The sequence below is a fragment of the Nothoprocta perdicaria genome, unplaced genomic scaffold, assembly GCF_003342845.1.
Source record: "Nothoprocta perdicaria isolate Ctin4 unplaced genomic scaffold, notPer1 scaffold_80, whole genome shotgun sequence".
NCBI classification, from domain to species: domain Eukaryota; kingdom Metazoa; phylum Chordata; class Aves; order Tinamiformes; family Tinamidae; genus Nothoprocta; species Nothoprocta perdicaria.
The window spans coordinates 2,707,280-2,725,494 of NW_020456088.1; the positions used below are offsets into that span (position 1 = coordinate 2,707,280).

Genomic DNA, 18,215 nt, shown 5'->3' on the forward strand with positions numbered 1-18,215 from the left:
GCTCCTCTTGACACGTGGACCTAGCTCAGAAGTCTGGGTTTCCTAATGCTTTTACACTAAACACTTCCCCTGCCAAGCACTGCTAGAAGATCATCCAGTATCTTGGAGTTCTCTCACAGGTTTCAAGTCAGGAAAGTCACTGGCAAGAATTACAGTGTTGATGAAAGAACAGACAGAAGAGAAAAAAACCACGATCCAGTCGAGGTGGAATCACATTTTAAAGGCACAACCACATAAAGAAAAAAAGAAGAAATACTACCCTAATTCCATCTAATATGACACTGTAACTTATGTCCAGAAACAAAGCCAAACATCCACTAGGAAGCAATCAGATAAGAAGGGCCCGCGGCAGTTGTCACATTGTATTTGAAAGACTTTTTTGATAAATCTCATTCCATTTAAGCCAAGCACTTAGCTCTACGGATAACACACATCGATCAGCTGTTATTTCTGTTCGGCAGCGCTATCATTGACAGCAGCTTTTCAGCAGAGCCCCACGACAAACCCTGGCAATGGTTTGTGCAGCAGAGCTAATGCACCAAACGATTTTCTGCAACACTTCAGAAATATGCTGTCGAAGATTAACTGCCTGCCTTTAAAAGCAACAACAGTCTCTTTTAAAGGTTAATCTACCAGTTTTGTGTTTTCAGAAAAACACTAGTTGCACATATCTGTGGCAAAGAGCACAATATATTATTACAGTATACCAAATATGCTTAGAAATCAGGAAAGTCCTGCCCTCAAATTGTGCAAAAATTGACTGCATGGATAACCACTCTTGCTAAAATTCAGTGTTTTGCAATTTTTAGTCAAGATAGAATAATAATGTAGCTCCATGAAGGTGAATATTACTTGATATACTTCAGTTTGGGCCCTTCCACCCCATTTCAGAAACCATTAATTAACCAGCTAATCCACTTTCGGATTTGTGCTCTTTTTATATTTTAACTAGTGCTGAACAAAACAATCAAAAAATTGCCCTGCACTCTCTCCTGCTATTTCACTGCAGGAGAATAGAGACTGCTGCCTATTACGGGGCTTAACGATATGTTAACCCTAAAGCAGAACACTGGAATGAAACATTCATATTGTCCCACAACAATATCAGAAAAATGCATCTTTGATTGTAATATAGACGAATGCCTGGATAACCTGGGAAGCCCAACCACAAATTAAACATCAAATTGTTTATAAGACAATTTAAACCATTTGTTATCATGATAAAATAAAAATAAAATCAAGTTTCTTAAGGATTTGCTGCTCTAGCAGTAATAAAACTAAGGACACCACAACACGTAAAGTTTCCTTTAATGAAAGATAAATGCAACTGGCAAAATTTTAATCAGGAGATACATGTGGAATATATATGGAATATATATATTTTTTTTTAAACAGGACAATTCTGCACTGCAACCTATCCCCGCTTTTCAAAGTTTCTATCCTTAAAATTCAGGTTCATGGCATTCTGATGAAATGTCAGTATAAAAATTAAATAGTATGATATACATTCTTCCTGAGGCTATATGAACCTTTAACTGTGTGGAGCATAAACTGTTTCACCTCCACAGATACAAATAAAGATAACAGAAATTATGGCAAAAAATAGTACCCAAAATGCACTTGTTCTGCATGTCTTGGCAATTTTAAAGATAAGAACGTATCTACTGCAGTTAAAACAAAAAAACAAACAACAAAAAAACAATGCTTATACCACCAGAAAAAAATCCCTACTTAGTCTCATAACAACAGTTTTATGTAATCTCTAAAGGGCATTTTGCCAATAAGGTCTAAGTTCTCGCTTGCTGCTGTCTGAAATCCCTGTGTTTCACACACCTCCATGCAGTTAAGACTGCGTTTACAACAGCTGAATACCACTAATGGGTTAAAAAACATCAGTTTAAAAAGCACACGTATCACCCTTTTCTTTTAAATTTTTGATGCTGATGAAAATTAAAGCTTACGATTATTTTTTAAATCTTGGAAAATGATACTGTCAAATCAAAACAGCCAGTTTATCTTTTTTTCTCAATATAAACCAACTTTTGCATTAGACAAATGTATGTACAAATTTTATTCCATCTCTCACGAATTTTAGTTTTCCTACCTTAACCCTCCTTTTTTCAGTTTTGCATTTACCTCCAGAAATATGAGCCTTTATTACCTTCCCTGATCCTTAACACTTAGGTACCCCCTTCCCCTAAATTACTTCACTGAGCATTAATAGCAGAGGTATCGTGACACTATAGCTTGCCAATAAGAATAAAATACCAGCCTATTAATCATTTATCACAAAAGAGAAGGGAAAAAAAAAAGGGAGGAGAGGTTTAGCACCCCATTAATTGTCAAATGCCTTGTAAATATTTACTAAATTGCCAACTTCCACCATTAATTTTAAGAGGGTCTAACTCCAGCAGAGAGCTAAGCTGTATCCTTAGTACCACAGTATCATTAAAGTCAAGTCACTAAACAAAAAGCTGGGCTTCCAGATTGATTTAATCCTGCAACCACTTGCTCTATGTAATGTTTGCTAAGGGAGAATGTCAAAAGTTTATGTTGGCTATAAATTCTGAGAGAACATTCAGCAGGTAAAGCAGGTGAGTTTAATCTTACCCCAGGACCGAGTCCTATACAAGTGATGGACATAGCTGAAGGTGCAACAAAATTCCAAAATATCACAGCTTCAAGTTCATAAAAAGAGGAAGACTTACATTAGGAAAGTAAAATACGATTCCAGAAGAAGGCCTGCCAACCATTGAGATGATCAAAGTGGTTCCTTAAAGGATGAAGTCAACGCAACCAAAGACATCAACCCTTAAAGTGTCGCCTCTAAAAATTTAACATGATGGGTTAGCTTCAGACTATCTGCTGTATTTCTGCTTCAAGCAGATCTCTGGTGCACACAAGTACTCACAGAGCACCTGCTCCAGGCACCATTGCTTAGTTCTGCAAATGCTTCTCTGTCACCAGCATCACTAGGCACTGCTGGCAGCGAACTGAAGCAGAGACCCTAATCTTTGAAAGGACAAGTTAAGCAAAATTTATGTTATATATCCATATAATATTACACAAGCAATCAAAATCTCAGAGCTATGAATATTTAATTTTGCTACAGGCACAGGAAATTTATGCTTCCATAACATAAACGTTAACGTAGAACTATCTTACTACTTTTGATTTTTATCTATCATTTTAACGAAGCACTAAAAATACCTTTCCCATTGCAAGCTATTAAAGACATTAATCTATTACACTTCCTTAAGTGAGCAATGTAGTACAGGTGGATTTGCCCACTCATTATTCACAGTGACAAATTTGATACTTCACAAAGATGCACCTGTGACCCTGTCCTGAAGAATCTGCAATCTAAATTATATATATAGGACAAGGTGCTATAATCAGAGCAAATAAATGCAGAAGAAAATTGCAGAATCAGCACCTGTGCAGATTCTGCAGGAATCCACCAAAGGTCTGCTCTTTCACTTTGAAAATACTGTGATGAAAATTTCCATCTCAAAATCTATGCCAGTATTAGAACTGGGCAGTACCCTGGAGTATCAAAGAGTGGATATCCATCCAAACCCCCTCAAGATACTCTAGTATCACATCTCTTCCCTTTCTCTCACAACTGACCCACGTTTCCTTCCGTACAGTGAGTTTCAGCAGTTGTCTTAGATGAGGCTCTTTCCTCTTCCATAAAGGACCATCAATTTCCCTTCAACACTGCAGATTTCAGAAAAGTGAGAAACTAAAAGTTGGTTAAAGCAGCTCCTCATAAAAAACATTCCAAAACAGAAACCCTCGACGTAGAGAACCACATTCTTGCAAGCACAGTAATTTACTTTGGAAACAGACAATTAAAATAGGTTTCTAAGCATTTGGGGAAACGCTGAAGGTTGAACATATAAAAACGTTGGTGCTACTCACTCTGGCAGCCAGCAGACAGAAGATTTCAGGGAAGGAAGTAAAAGAGGTGATATTTTACCAAAACCCCTTGCAGTTTTTTGCAATGGCAGCCTTGCTAACAATCTGCAGCACCTGTGAAATGCCCCCAAAAGGTGGCTGGCATAATGCAGCCTTTGCATAGCTCTCTATATTGTTCTGCTCTCTACATAACAGACACAAGGAGAAGTTTCTCTACAGTGGCTAAACAATAAGCCCCTGCTGATGCTGGTGTCGCGCTGGCTTCAATGAAGTAAAGGGATATATGAAAGTGTGACACGAAACTTCCACAAATAGCAATTTAAATAAATGTAGGGTCCAAAGCGTATCAGCAAACTCCACAGTTCTTTCCACAATCAGAGGAATTCTGCAAATCCCTTCTGTTCTTCCCAAAGAACCGATTAGCTCCCGTGAAGGAGGTCAGCTCTGGGAGCTTTAGCACAGATGGACCTGAAGTATTCTGAGGAATACTTACCTAATCCTGCTCAGGATGTAGTTTAAAAACATCTGAAAGCTCATTTTAACTGCCACACCCCATGGTGCTAAACTGAGCAAAGCAGAACAGCACCAATAAGAGTTGAACAGTTTTGGTCAAGTTTTCCTCTTTTCCCCTTTCCAGAAGAGGCAGCTCAAGATAAACCCTAGAACTCTTCAATTCCGTACCCACTTGCTGCATTGCAGTGCATCCAAAAATCAGTGAATCACCTGCAGAGGTGATGATAAAATCATCAAGTTAGGATTCTGAATCCCATTTTGATCATCTGGGTTTGGCTGTGCGAAACAGAAGTCAAGGCAAACTTCACATGTCCTCTTTATCGTTCAAGGAGCCTCCAGGATAAGATTTACAGCATCCTCAAGGGGTCACCCGCAACAGGTGACATCAGTCGCATCCTGCAAGTGCCGCTCTTCCTGCATCAACTTGCTGCAGGCACACACAACAAAAATCCCATGCTCATCGCATCTGAACAACAAGGATTATTTCATGAAAAGTATTTTAAGATTCTTAACTCTATAATGTTGCCTAGTGATTTTCTGGTCACCTCCCTCAAATTCTTTCTTACTTTCTTCAAATTGGCATTTTCCAAGTAAAAAGAAAAAAAGAAGAAAAAAGAAAAAAGACACCGTGAACACAAACAACGTATTGAACACAACGGAAGATGCCTCCGCTCCTAAATTTATCAACCAAATTGAGGAACATGGGTTCCTGGCCAGCTACAAAGCACAGCAAAAGCACAAGTACTCCATGTAAACCTAATATTTCTGTTTCTTCCATTGCCAAACGAATTCCAGCACTGCTAACAGCAGCCCGGCTACGAGGCTGAACAAACTTCTACCAGACAGGAGAGACAGCGAAGAGCCATGAGCGTCCGGGTACCGAGAGGGTTCCTGGGTTATTCCCTGGGACACCATCCATTCAGCACCGGGAAAACCACGTACGGTCCTCACAGCAACCAACAAACGCCATAGATTTGGCCACCCAACCCAAAAGACAGGTCATGGTTTACAAACACATTGATATTATTTCCTGTAGCTGTTCCAAGCACTTCATTTAACCTCTGGGAAGCGATATGAATAGAAGGGATCCTTTCCAGAGGGAAGGGTGCCAGCATTAAAGTAAATTTTTATACTACAGATTGTCAAAGCAGTAACTTCAGGTTAAGCACAGGAGTTCTCATGCTGTCTATACAGCTGATACGTATTTTAAATGTTATAACTTTTTTTCCCCAAAAAAGCATTAAAATGGGTTTTCTATAGTAAATACTCATGGTTCCCTTTGACTAGGATGAATTATTAATCCACGCATTTTCAACACCCTTTCAACATGCAAGGCCACTGCTTTACATGAAAGTTAATTCATGCAGACTTTGAACAGATAACACAGAAACTTATAGATGCTTCACCACTCTAAACTATGGCTTGTTTAATTTTTTTTTTTTTTTTAACAGCGCTTCCAAAGGTTTTTTGCAAAGAGTAATTTTTATCAGATACAGTGTTAAATGGTTATGATGTTGCAGCAGGAAGCAATCCAACCTACAGAAATGTTGCATTGCCTTCTATGATGATACAGAAAGGAAAACCAAAACTGCTTTCGAAGACATCTGCTTTCTAGACTCAATATTCCTTTCTACAGCTACAGCATTTTATCAGCTATTTAATGGAAAGTATAAGATACAGATTCCCTGGGAATCACAATTACTGTACACATATGGTCTTAATTAAATGAAGTCTGTTTACTCCTGTGAAACACTCCACAACAGCAGGCTAGCTGACTATCACCTAAATCTGCTATTAAAAAGGTGGAAACTGTGAAGCTGTTACCCACTCAGAATGTTTAACTGCTCAAAACTGTGAGCACACGAAAGGCAGAAATTGCTGACCTTATTAGCAAAATATAAGATAAAGACATTAACTACTTGAAGGCTAGATCAAACAAACACTGTCTGCAGAACACACCTTCCCATGGGGGAAAAAAAAATCTAAAGAAGTATTTACTGGCTTGACAATTATCTGAAGATATTTTTAGGAAACAAAAGAGTCTTTTTGTATATAAAACAAGTTCCCATTTCCACTCCAATTGATAATTTAGAATCACTTAGTAATATTTTGTTTCAAGCTTGCAGTATTGGGGGAAAAAATAACAAAACAATCTGACAATAGCAACGTTCTAAGCCATAAGTGCATTGTGAACTCCAACATTCCTTCATCCCAAGACAACCAGAGCCTGAACTAAAGAGACAGTCTCCTTATGGGGCTGAATTTCAGACTGCCTTGGTATATCCTGCTATGTGTTTGCCTGGTTGTATTCTCTTCCATAGACGCTGAAGACCATTTTCAAGACAAAAACAGTTTTATTTCTATGTTTAATACAAACTTTATGCAAATAAGTGCTTATCTTGTACCCTAACCTCTCCCATTCTCAAGGTGTGGGAGCGTGTTTTGTATCCGCTCGGTGCCAGGTTACCTGTGCTATGCCCTTCTGGTTGTTGTTACTATATTGCCCACATCCCAGCTTTTCTCCCTTAGTTTCTCTTTCACATCTTACAATCCTGCTGATATTACTATGGGTTTTTCTTTTTTTTTTTTTTAACTATTGTTTTATCTTTAGGAGCAGAGGGGAATTACGTTTTGTGTCACAAAACTCCCAAGAAATATTTCTAGATATACAATTTAGGAGCGCTGCAAGTGTTATTTGAACAGAATTTGGTAAAAAAAAAATTTGCTTCGGAGTAGCAGGATAGGAATTGGAACCATTTTGCACAAGAATTCAAAGCCCCTATGGAAACAGTATTTGAATGAAACCACAAAAATGCACCATCAATGTTAAGTTTTGCACTTCGGGGCTCGTTCTAGCACAGTGCACATTGCAAAATGAAGTGGCAGAGTTTCATTCTTTCTATTTAGGACATTTTCTGAAAGGGAGCTTTGAACAGACATTATAAAGCAAAGCTGCCTTCTGATCTCATCTCTGCTTGAAATGCGGCATTGCAGCCACTCGGCACCACTTCGTATCTTAACAGAAATTGTCCTTTATTAATCTAGGGGTGTTTGGGCTTTCGAAATACCTAGAGTTCTGCTTCTTGCATCTAGGGCTTTTTTTCTCCCGTAAAACAGATCATTTTTTTCTCCTTTTGATAACAATTCTGTTTTATAATATGAAATTCAAAATATTTCGCTATTACAGCTAAACTAAACAGCAGTTTAAAGGAATGAAAAACAATCCATCTTGACCGAAACAATTAAGGTAGTGATATCTTCAAAAAATAACATGCTCTCTGAGCATGCCTGCCTGGATCAGACCAATGCCAAAAGGGTAATTTATAATGAAACGCACCAGTAAACTGTACAACATGTAAATACAGGAATAAGACCTGAACAGATTCCAGTTTTAAAACTGCCAACTTCCCATTTTGTTCAATTTTTCATTCCTGTCATGGCATGTTTACAAGAGAAAAAGTGGCAGCAACTGAAGAGTAACATGTTGGGCACCAACATGTCTGCTATTTTTTCCCCCTGTCATAATATCAAAAGTGAATGTTATTTGTATTAAAACTAATTAATGTTGGACAGGCAGCGTAATTAAGCTGTTAGCATCCTTTTCAATACAGAGAGTAAGAATCTGTTAAAGTGTTTCAAATATCTTATTGGGCATAAAAAGGCCTAGAAAAGGGAACAGTCTGCATTAAATTGTCTTTTTTAATCATAATTTGAGGCAAAAACATTTAAATATTAAACTCACTCCAAAATTTGGAAAAAACATTTCTTGCTTTCTTTAGGTTTCACTTTCGTTCTCCATGAAATTTACCCATAGGCATTTTTAATCTCAAAACAAGAGGGAATCTTCCAGAAAGCAAGGAATTCTGAAATGTGAGCAAGAGAAGTCCCACAGCTATGTACTCATGATAAACCCGATTAAACAAATCCACTTAGAAACTCATTCCTTTGTGGATAAGCACTTTGCAGATCTCTACAAAGATGCAAATTGTTTTACAGTTATGCTGTAAACCCCCTGCTTCTGAGACTTTTCAGTTTATATCAACGGATAATCAGCAAATGAATTGCACTAGAGATTGCATTTGGTACTTTTTTTTCCTTTTATTTTTAATTCCCCAACCAACATAACCGGTTTCCACTTCCAAAACTTAAGGTCATTTTCAACTCACCAATTCCCAATAAAAACAGTTTCGTATCTTACAAGTCACAAGACTTGGCAGTTAGCCAACAACCAACTTAGCAGAGAAAATCATCTTCCATCACGTATGTTTATAGGTGTTTTTAATCCACCACAGGGTAACCGTTGTCCTGAGTTTACAACAGATGCAATTCCAGATACTTCTCATACTCAAGTGGTAAACACATTAAATAGATTCTCCTCCCTTCCCTCCTTACTGGGAGTTGGCACTCAGCTCACACACTGAAACACAATCAGCACCTTCGTAATTGTATTTTTGTTAGTATAAACGCAACATGAAGTCAGTTTATCCTCCTCAGGAATTCCCAGGTAAACTATTTTGGCAATATCCCCTCAAGGATTAGATAGGTTAGTTGTATGGTGCTTAAGCAAACGCTTCCTTGTAGCCAATTGAGATGTTCTGCCTTTAATTCTGAAGGCCATATTATACTATGGGAAAAGCCCTGGCAGGTTTATGCTATTTTAGCTGTAACATTTCACGTATCTCCTCCTTTTCAATACAGCATAATATCCACTCACGTGGTGATCTTGCATCAGAAGCAAGACCTTGATCATTATTTTATTAATTTTACGAGGGACATAAAAATGATGAATCTCTCTCCTTGTAAGACACATACTATGTCATTTTGGTCAACTGGTAGTGGTCACCTGTCCACACAGTGTGAGTCACTGTTCCTTAGCACCAAGTCAGTTACCTCGCCAAGCATCTCCCACGCTTCCTCACACCTCTGAGCATCATCAGAGGACAAAGAAGCAGATGTTGGAGTCCAGAAACATGAGATCAGAGGAGGAAAAGCCCAGACAACATACATTAAGTGACAAAATTATATAAATATATATATATATAGAGAGAGAGAAGCTTAAGGGTTCACTCCAAAAGTCCAAAATATTTAAACTGTTTCTCTTGAAAACCATTACATTCCATTAATCCAACTGTTAATGCATGCACCTTTTTAACAATTTTCATTCTGTTTTTCTTTACGAGAAATCTCATAAGCCTCTACAAATTTTGTAAGCCTTTTATGACAGCTTTGGGAGCTCTTTGCAATTAAGTTCCTTCTTCTCCAGGTGGCAGATACTAAACCTTTCAAAGTGCTTGGCTGAAGCAAGCACAAATGATTAAATATCTTCTAGGAATACGCCAGTATTGACCATTCCTATGCAGAGCACTTTCCTCTTAACATTCACTAGGAAAACCTGCCAATGTACCAGCTTCACAATCTAAGCAAGTTTTAGTCTGAAGGACTTCAAAACCCACACCCACCATTTTAACCCAAAAAGAGCACTCTGCCAGCTAGGGAGTGACCTAATATATGTGTATGCAGATATATCCAAAGAAAATGCATAAGTATTCAGGCATATATATTTATATATATATATGCGCAACCACAGGTTTGTAGACAGAAATAAAGCAGCACTGCATGCAAATTCTTAAATACATTCCTGGCACAACTACATACAAAGTTTGTACGTATACAGGAGTTCTTCAAATATTCCTTCCAAGAAACAGGCCTAGGTTCCTCTGCACGTTCTCACTCTAATACCTGTTGTGGGAGCAGCTTCCTCTCAAAGAGCTGTTAAGATTTAAGCTGAAGACCCTCCACCTTGAGCCCTTCTGCAATGCCCCAGGAGGTCCCTCCCAAACTGTGGCCCTGGCTCCCTTTTTCTCTGTCCTGCTCCCAGGAGAGCAGGGATACACAAGAGGGAGATGACCGATTTACAAAACCCCATCCTGAAATAAACAGGCAAGTTGAAAATTTTACTGCTGATTACAGGCAACAAGGAAGCAAGGGTCATTTTTCTACTAATCCTGTTGGGAATCCTGAATTACAACTCAGGAAACAAGGGACTTTGGCCAGTGCGGGGAGAGCATAGGGGTGAATATAAATCAATATCCCCCTTTCTGCCAAGAAAATATGGAGATCCTGCAGCAGTAGCAGCCAAACCTGACCGACATGAAAGAGGACATTATTTTAGTCAAACAAGCAATTCCATACTGGAGCTTCAGGTTGAGATCTCTCAGGTGCTTGTCTCCTACAGACGCCCAGCATGAACTTGCACAAACGTTTTTCAAGGTAACATTGACAGGCTCTGACAGAGCAGCCAGCCTTCATTTGCAGTTCCTCTACTGTACAAAACACAGCCCAGATCTTATTTGCCCATGACCCTCCAAGCTTTAATTACACTAATTAATGTTCAGGAGAGAAGCAGTAAGTTTCTTTTATCTTTTTTTTTTTTTTTTTTTAAATTCCCTGGAACAAATTGGGAAGGAGAAAAAAACATTTTAAATAAGCAAGTTCTTCAGAGTCCAAGTCCGCCATATTTTTATGCAATTCAATTCACAATAAAATATCTGAATAAAAACATTCTAGTTCTCAGTAGAGCCAGTCACTTATAACAATATAAGTTTCTCTTTTATAAAGCATATTTTTCTTATCTTACCAAAAGGATAAACTGTGGCACTTTGTGCAAGAGATAGCTGTGATAAAACACTACAAAGTCAACAAGATTTCAGTAGGCTCAATAGCACAAAGAGAACATTTTCTACCCATTTGGCTAAAGTTATTATTTTTTTTACCGCTAATACATCACAAAGTAATAACTGGTACTGAAAAGCACAACCTGTGTGAGACTCTGGTTTAAGGACCATCTTACAGCAAACATTTTAGAAATATAAAAAGGACAAATTGCATCACAGTTGACTGATTAGAACAAAATTTTCATCTGATCTACTTTGCTGCTTATGCTTTCCCTGTTTGTCAACTATATGTCCTAACCTCTCCAAAAAAAAATTAAAAAATCAAGTAAGCTCCAATCAATCTCCATCAGAAGTAGAATCTGCAGAAGATCGATATTTCTAACACAGAACTCAAATATATCTCTGCAGCACAAGCGTCATCTTTCCTCTGCGCCTGTCCCCAGTCCCTTACAAAAAGCTTTGAAGTTCAGCAAGACTTTAAAAATCCTGCACTACTACGTTCTCCTATCCGGGCCTCTTGGCTAGGAAATCCAGCACTAAAAATAAACAAAAAGTAAATAATAATTTAAAAAATCCTGTTTCAACATCATTCAATGCAAAAGCCGTGTGAGGAGTTCACAGATGATACCGAGCATTTCCCTGAGATTTTTCAGCCATGCTTCTTCCAGGGATGGGTCTCTAACAGGAATCATTCCTCACCAACAGTTCAGACTCAGTCTTCCACCATCTAAATTGGGTCACTTAGTAGTTCTATCAGCAGTTCTCCGTAAATCCCTTCCATCAGCAGTTCTGAATAAATCCCTTCCACCACATTCCCAGCTTCCCTCAGCAATATATAGCTTTCAGGGTAGGAAGGTGGAAGAAAAGGGATCTTGCCACAATCTCTACTATTGGTCCATGCAGTGGGTAAAAATTTAAGAGGGCCAGACCCTTGGAAATGTGACATATCTTACCTTTGCTTTTCTGACCTATCTCTTACCTTTGCTTTTCTTGTATAATTTAAAAAAAAAAAAAGTCTTATGGACAGAAATGCTTCAAATACAATTCAAGGTATTCCATACAAATTACCCCAAACAAGATGAGGATGAGTAATGGACAAATTCAGTCTCATAGTCAACATTTACAATCCAAGATTGCCTGAAATGGAACCTTCAATGGCAACTGTAATACTGCTCTATAGACAGAGCATCAGCCACAGTGATCATGGCCAACAACTCTGATCAACATAGATTAAAGCTCTACTTCCTTACAGAGTGAATATTCAAGATCTGACCTACACAAAACGTATGGGCTTGTATTAATTTGCAGCCATTTCAGTATTTGAAAGTGACTCCTACAAGACTGTAAAATTCATAAATCAAGTGCTCCATTATGGAGATAGCTTCTCATAGTTAAAACCATAGGCTATGAAGTGTCAGGTGTACAATTTCTTTCAAGAAACACAGATCAGTAAGTGAGTTTCATTTAACTTTCACTTTCGCAGCATTTAGTGTTTTCTTTTTTTTTTAAGAGCCAAACATGCACACAAATTCCCTGTGAGCTTGTCTGCAATGTTCATATTAAATTCTGAAGGGCTCCTAGCAGCAACCACACTACATTGTACTGATTGTATCAGAAAAGGGTGTTGCCACTTGCATTGCTGAATAGTCAGTTGACAACACACGGACAACTTTTTTTTTTAAGGTATATTAAACGTCTGAACACTTAGGTTAAATCACTGCATTAAAACAAATAGAAAGCCAACACAACGTGCAGCTAGGAAGGAACGATAGTGCTGCAGCTTACAGATATTGATGGAATATTAGATTCATGCAAATTGTCATTCACTTTACTGCCAGCACATTCAGCCTGTTAACTGCTACCTTAAATCAAATCCTGGGTTACTACAGGTTACTACAGTCACCCTGGAACATGAAACCAGAGTAGCCATACAGTAGGTTTTATGTAACAACTATGTCATTAGTTAATGATTTAAAACTTCACCCTCTGCAAGGAGTCCACATTCCAATGTCGTGCTGGAGTGGTTTCCACATTCTTTTTTTAATGTTACTCTCAAAAGTACAAACATTGTAGTTAATATTATAAAAAAAATGTACTGAGACAACATCTGAAAGAACATTAAAACACCTTCAATCAGGCATTAATGACAAAGAAAAGACTATTGTAAATATTTTTGTGTATTTTAAAAATGTGTTTTATTGAAAATATGATTCAAGACTCTTATTTTGGTTGCGGTCTAGAGACAGACTTTTAACTTAGCATCCTAAGTACTTCTGATTTCAAATGATTATAAATACTGCTCTTATTTTTGTGCTTCTCAATTTTGTTTCCAAGAGAGGAAGACAAAAATTCTTGCCTCTGTGGAAAAGAATCCTTAAGGAAGTACACTACTAAAAATACTGGTAATAGCTTAGGGTCCACTTTTAACCTTTTTTTCCCACTGCTTTACCACGAGAGAAATTTTTTTTTTTTTTTTATATAGAGACAACAAACATGCACTTACGAACACTCCTGCTCAGCTGACAGTCAAATTTTACAGTTAGAAAGGTGCATCTGAAGAGAGAAAACTAAGCACTACAATTGAATCGTGAATAACTGTTAACTCTAAAAGGACTGGAATATTATTACACTACAGCTTAGTTCTGAATCTGAAAATACCCTAGAATTTTTATCAGTTACGAGGATCAAAATAAAGCACTTAAGTCAAAAAGGAAAACATACCTCTTCGGACTGATCCCCATTACAGATCAGTTACTACACTGCCTACATTATATTCAGTGCAAAGACTTAACTGTTACTCTGTTTTCCAAGAAATCTCACTGGAACAGAAGAGGTCATTGTTCAAGTGGTTAAAAATAAGTAATTTCCTTAGGAAACAAACAGTTTATTTTATCTGTAAAAAATGATTATGTTGAGATCCAGATTTTTAACTTTTGTCTCTGGTTTAAGAAAACACTTTTTGCAAACTTGTGTCTCCATTTTCATTTTGCACATCTTGTGAATGCTTCAAATTTTTAAAAGACCCAAATGACCTTCTTTCTCTGACGAACTGCTGATTTTCTCACTTAAACTGACAGAGAATTAAAATCTGTATTAACTTAGAGCTTAAAATATTTTTTATTAGTTAGATATTGTTTCCAACTATTGCAGTACGAGTAAGTTTCTATTTTCCAGCACTAACTTAACACCACAGGTAGGGACCAAAATCAGCAAGGAGCAGAAGCACCATACACATTTCAGAGCAAAAACAGAAATAATAATAAAATGCTATTGTAACAACTTTCTATGCGCAACCTTCATATTGACAGACAACTAAATACAGTGCACCACCATGTGGCAACATATTAGGGAACGGTTCATACAGCAAAATCGTCTTTTTCCCCCAACCTTCTAAATTTTTAACTATTTGCTAAAAATAAATTCATTAACAATTCTATGCTAGTATTAATATCTAATCCCTTAAGTTGTCACAAATTCTTTTATCTCAAGAATTCATTTTTAATATATTTGGATTAGCAAGAAACTATCTAGGCCATATTTTAATTTATAAAGCACAATATTTATCTGAAAACATAACTGCCCCATTACTATGGGAAAATATGTCTTGCCAGACATGCACCTTTGCATAGCAATTAGGTAAAAGCATAGGCTACCTATGAGGTTCCTTCAAGACATAAATGCCTCAAAAAAAAAAAACAAGACAAATGCTCAATTCATGGTTAAGAGCTTCAAAATAATCGCTTACAAAAAATAGCAACAAGCATGAAGCATTTTGCAGTTGCTCAGCTACGTGCAAAGCTGCTTTTAAGTTAAAAAGAAGAAAAAGTCCAACTCACACAAGAAACTCCAAGAATAGTCCTACCAAATATATAGGTATAATAAAAAATATATAATAATAACATACAATAACAATAAAGACACACAAACACACCACCGAGTCCTGACACCGCAAGGTGCTATTTGGTATTTTGATTGAAACAGGTTTTGCAGGCAAATCTGAAACTCAGAGGAAAAGCAGGTTTTCATCAAACTGGACAGCATTTGCTCATATATTACAGTGCTGCTTCACTTTATTTTGTTACACAATTATTTGAGAGCATAAGCCCAAATGAGCCCAAATACCTGTATTAGTTAAATCACGAAGTAATTTGTCTTCACATATTTGTTAGCTGTTCTGCACAAGAACACCCAGATTCATCAAAATTAGTAGCAAATACTCACTTTAAACATCCCAAGCCTCCATTATGAAGAATTTTACAATCCCTGCTGTTGCAATATTCACCATCTCGACTCTGGGCTCATTTAGAGCACACCATAACCAGAAGATTTGCTAAAACTGATAGGAAATCAGGGAAAAAAAGTGGGCGACGTGATTTGCAGGCACAAAAGGCAGGTACAAAATGCATTTTCTGTAAGCTCAGTAGTTTGAGCAGAGGGGAAACCTGTAGCAGAAGGGGCAGGAGCAGCCAGCAGCCTCATTCCAAGCCCAGGAAGTTTGAGGTTTACGGCTCGCCGTCTGTGAAAGTTGCTTTGGAACAATTTGAGAGAGTCTCAACACACAACATGTTTTGTCACGTTACAAAGAAAGTTGATCTTGCACTTCCATTAAGGAAAAAAAGAAACGAAAGCCTTGCATAAAATAAGCTATCTTCTATATTAAAACCAGGTTGAGGTTCTCCTCTTTTCAATCCCTCGGTCCCCTTCTTCCACCCTTCTCCAATCTACTCTTGCTTATAGGCAGCTTAAGAAGCCCCTACTATCCAACGAAGACCACAGTGATTTTCTCCCTAATGCAGACAAACCAGCAGCAAAAATACAATGCATATTATGCAAGTTACTGCATAGTTATGCAAGTTATAGGCATATTTTTTGTCCACGCAGTGCAACTCACTGAGGTTACGGAGCCACTTGTTTGATGTGGATGCTTACTCTTATTCTGACCTGTCAAGATTTTCCTCCGTTTGTATCAACTAGCTTTTTTACACCAAAATTTCAACTGATTGCCAATAATATCAGCAAAGCACTTCGCAGGATAGGCCTTTAAGACCCTAGCAATGTCTGAGCATTGTACCATGTAAATCTGCTCCAAAATGGGTCTTAGATGACATCACGTGCCCAATGTTGGTGCTTTATTTACTGTAGCCTACCCCGTACTTGATGTTGCCAAACCAGGGGAAAAACATCAGAAATCTCTCAAGATGAACAAGGTGTCCTGACGGACACATCACTCCGTGAATGATATGCGATACAACAGAAGATCTGTGTGAGAACTCCTATACCAAATGGGAAAAAATAATCTTGCATTGCAATGACTCCCTGCCTTTTACTGGCATAATATTTTTTTAATCCATCCCTATAGCTCTTAGCTCAACATTCACAAAATCATTCATTTTATGTGTAGGCTTTCATTAGAAATCAGTTTTAATCAAGCAGGGAGCAACTTCTCCCGCTGTTCAGCCTCCCCTCTCTATTTACAAGAGGGCAAGGCAATCCTGCCTCTATTTACAAGGGCAAAAATGGAAGTTGTTTTCTGTTAAAAGCACCAAATTTGGCAGAGGGGGAGGGGGAAGGAAGAGATACCAGCCTATCATTTCCAGAGGACCATCTGGATCATTCACTACCCCACCTTCTGCACATCACCAGCACACAGCCCCTTCTTCACACGCGAGCCATTTTTGCCCCTTTTCTCTTTTTTTAAACCCGTGCTAACAAAGCAGGGCAACTGAGCGCAAGTGGGTGACTCCAAAAATCCGTGCCCAGTCACAACCGATTCCCAGGAAGTCGAGCCCTGTCGCTTCCAGGCTCCCCTTCTGCCCATCCAGCACCGCTTGTGTCCATCCATGGGGACGGGGACACCCATGGGGACAGGGCCACCCCCAAGAGCCCCAGGCCCCTCTAACCTTGCAGGAGGGAAGGGGTGGCCGGAGGCTCCCGAAGCGGCAGCTCCTTCGGCCTCCCCCGGCTCCTCGGATTCGGGAGCTGGCAGCGCACGACCCGAGCGCGTCGCTGCGCGCAAGCAACAACTCTTTATCCGCAGAGGAGTTCCCACTTCCTACTTTGAAAAGTGGCCCACATTTCCTTCAGAGGCGCGATCCTCCAGCAAGGAAATTAAAAAAAAAACAACCGCACAGCCCTGCGCTTAAATACGAAGCAGGGGAAAACAGCAAAGGGGACACACAGAGTACGAAATAAGGGCCTTTTTTCTTATTTTCTTTCCACAAAAAGGAAGGAAAACAGGATTCCTCCAAGCTGAGGTTTCAAAGCCACCCCAGAAACCCACCATGGGTCTGTCCCCTGGGGCACCACACAGTGACAACCTCAGGGAAGTGACATCCCCGCTCCTTCAGACACATTATGTTTTATTTAAGCCAGCGCGGGGTAGACTTAGTATTTAGACGCTGTAACAAGTTCCTGGGTGCAGCCAGCAAGGAGCTCGAGGGAGCTCCAAGGAAATGGCAGGAATAAGAGTGGCTCTATCCCAGCAGCCTGGCAAGGGGGATGCTTAGAGCCAAAGGGAAGCGAGCGGCGACGGAGCCCCGATTTCCTGGGAATTGGGGGTAAAAAAAATTGGGGTCTCACCTTTATCCTGAGCGCAGGACAGGATCTCTTCCTCTTTGGGGTTAGTCACCTGGGTGATAATGGACGGGTTGTCCATGGAAACCGAGGGCGATTTTCACCTGGCTACTTCCCTCGCTCGTGTGCGCGGCGCGGTCGGGTTGTTTTCAAAAAGGATCAACACGAATCGCATTTAAAAATAATTAAAAAAATTAAAAAAAAAAAAGAGAGAGAAAAATAAAGTCCTCCAGGAAAGAAGCCACCAACGTGGGGGGGGGGGGAGCGGGTCCCCTCCGGTGGCGCCGCCGCTCGTTGCCGCCTCCAGGCGCCGATTTCCTCGCGGAGGGAAAAGGGGGGAAAGGGGGGGGGGGGGGGGTGAGACGACGGCGACCCCCCCACACCCCCAAAACAAGGCGCCCCCCCTCGGGGCCCGAAAAAATCCCGCGCGGCGGGAGCGGAGCCCCCGCCCGCCTCACGCCGCCCCCCGCATCCACCTGGGGCCTCCTCCTCCTCCTCCTCTTCCTCCTCCTCCCGCCGAGCGCGTCTCGGCCC

General features: G+C 39.4%; 1 protein-coding gene across 2 annotated transcripts in view; it reads right to left on the bottom strand.

Annotated features, from left to right (window-relative positions):
- CTDSPL (CTD small phosphatase like) overlaps positions 1-17,904 on the bottom strand; it is a 67,964-nt gene extending 50,060 nt beyond the window's left edge. For both annotated transcript variants that reach the window (XM_026051892.1, XM_026051891.1), the window contains exon 1: positions 17,688-17,904. In XM_026051892.1, coding sequence (XP_025907677.1) covers positions 17,688-17,763 — 76 coding nt within the window. In that variant the 5' untranslated portion in view covers positions 17,764-17,904. The remainder of the gene's footprint in view (positions 1-17,687) is intronic.
- Positions 17,905-18,215: the final 311 nt, after the last annotated feature.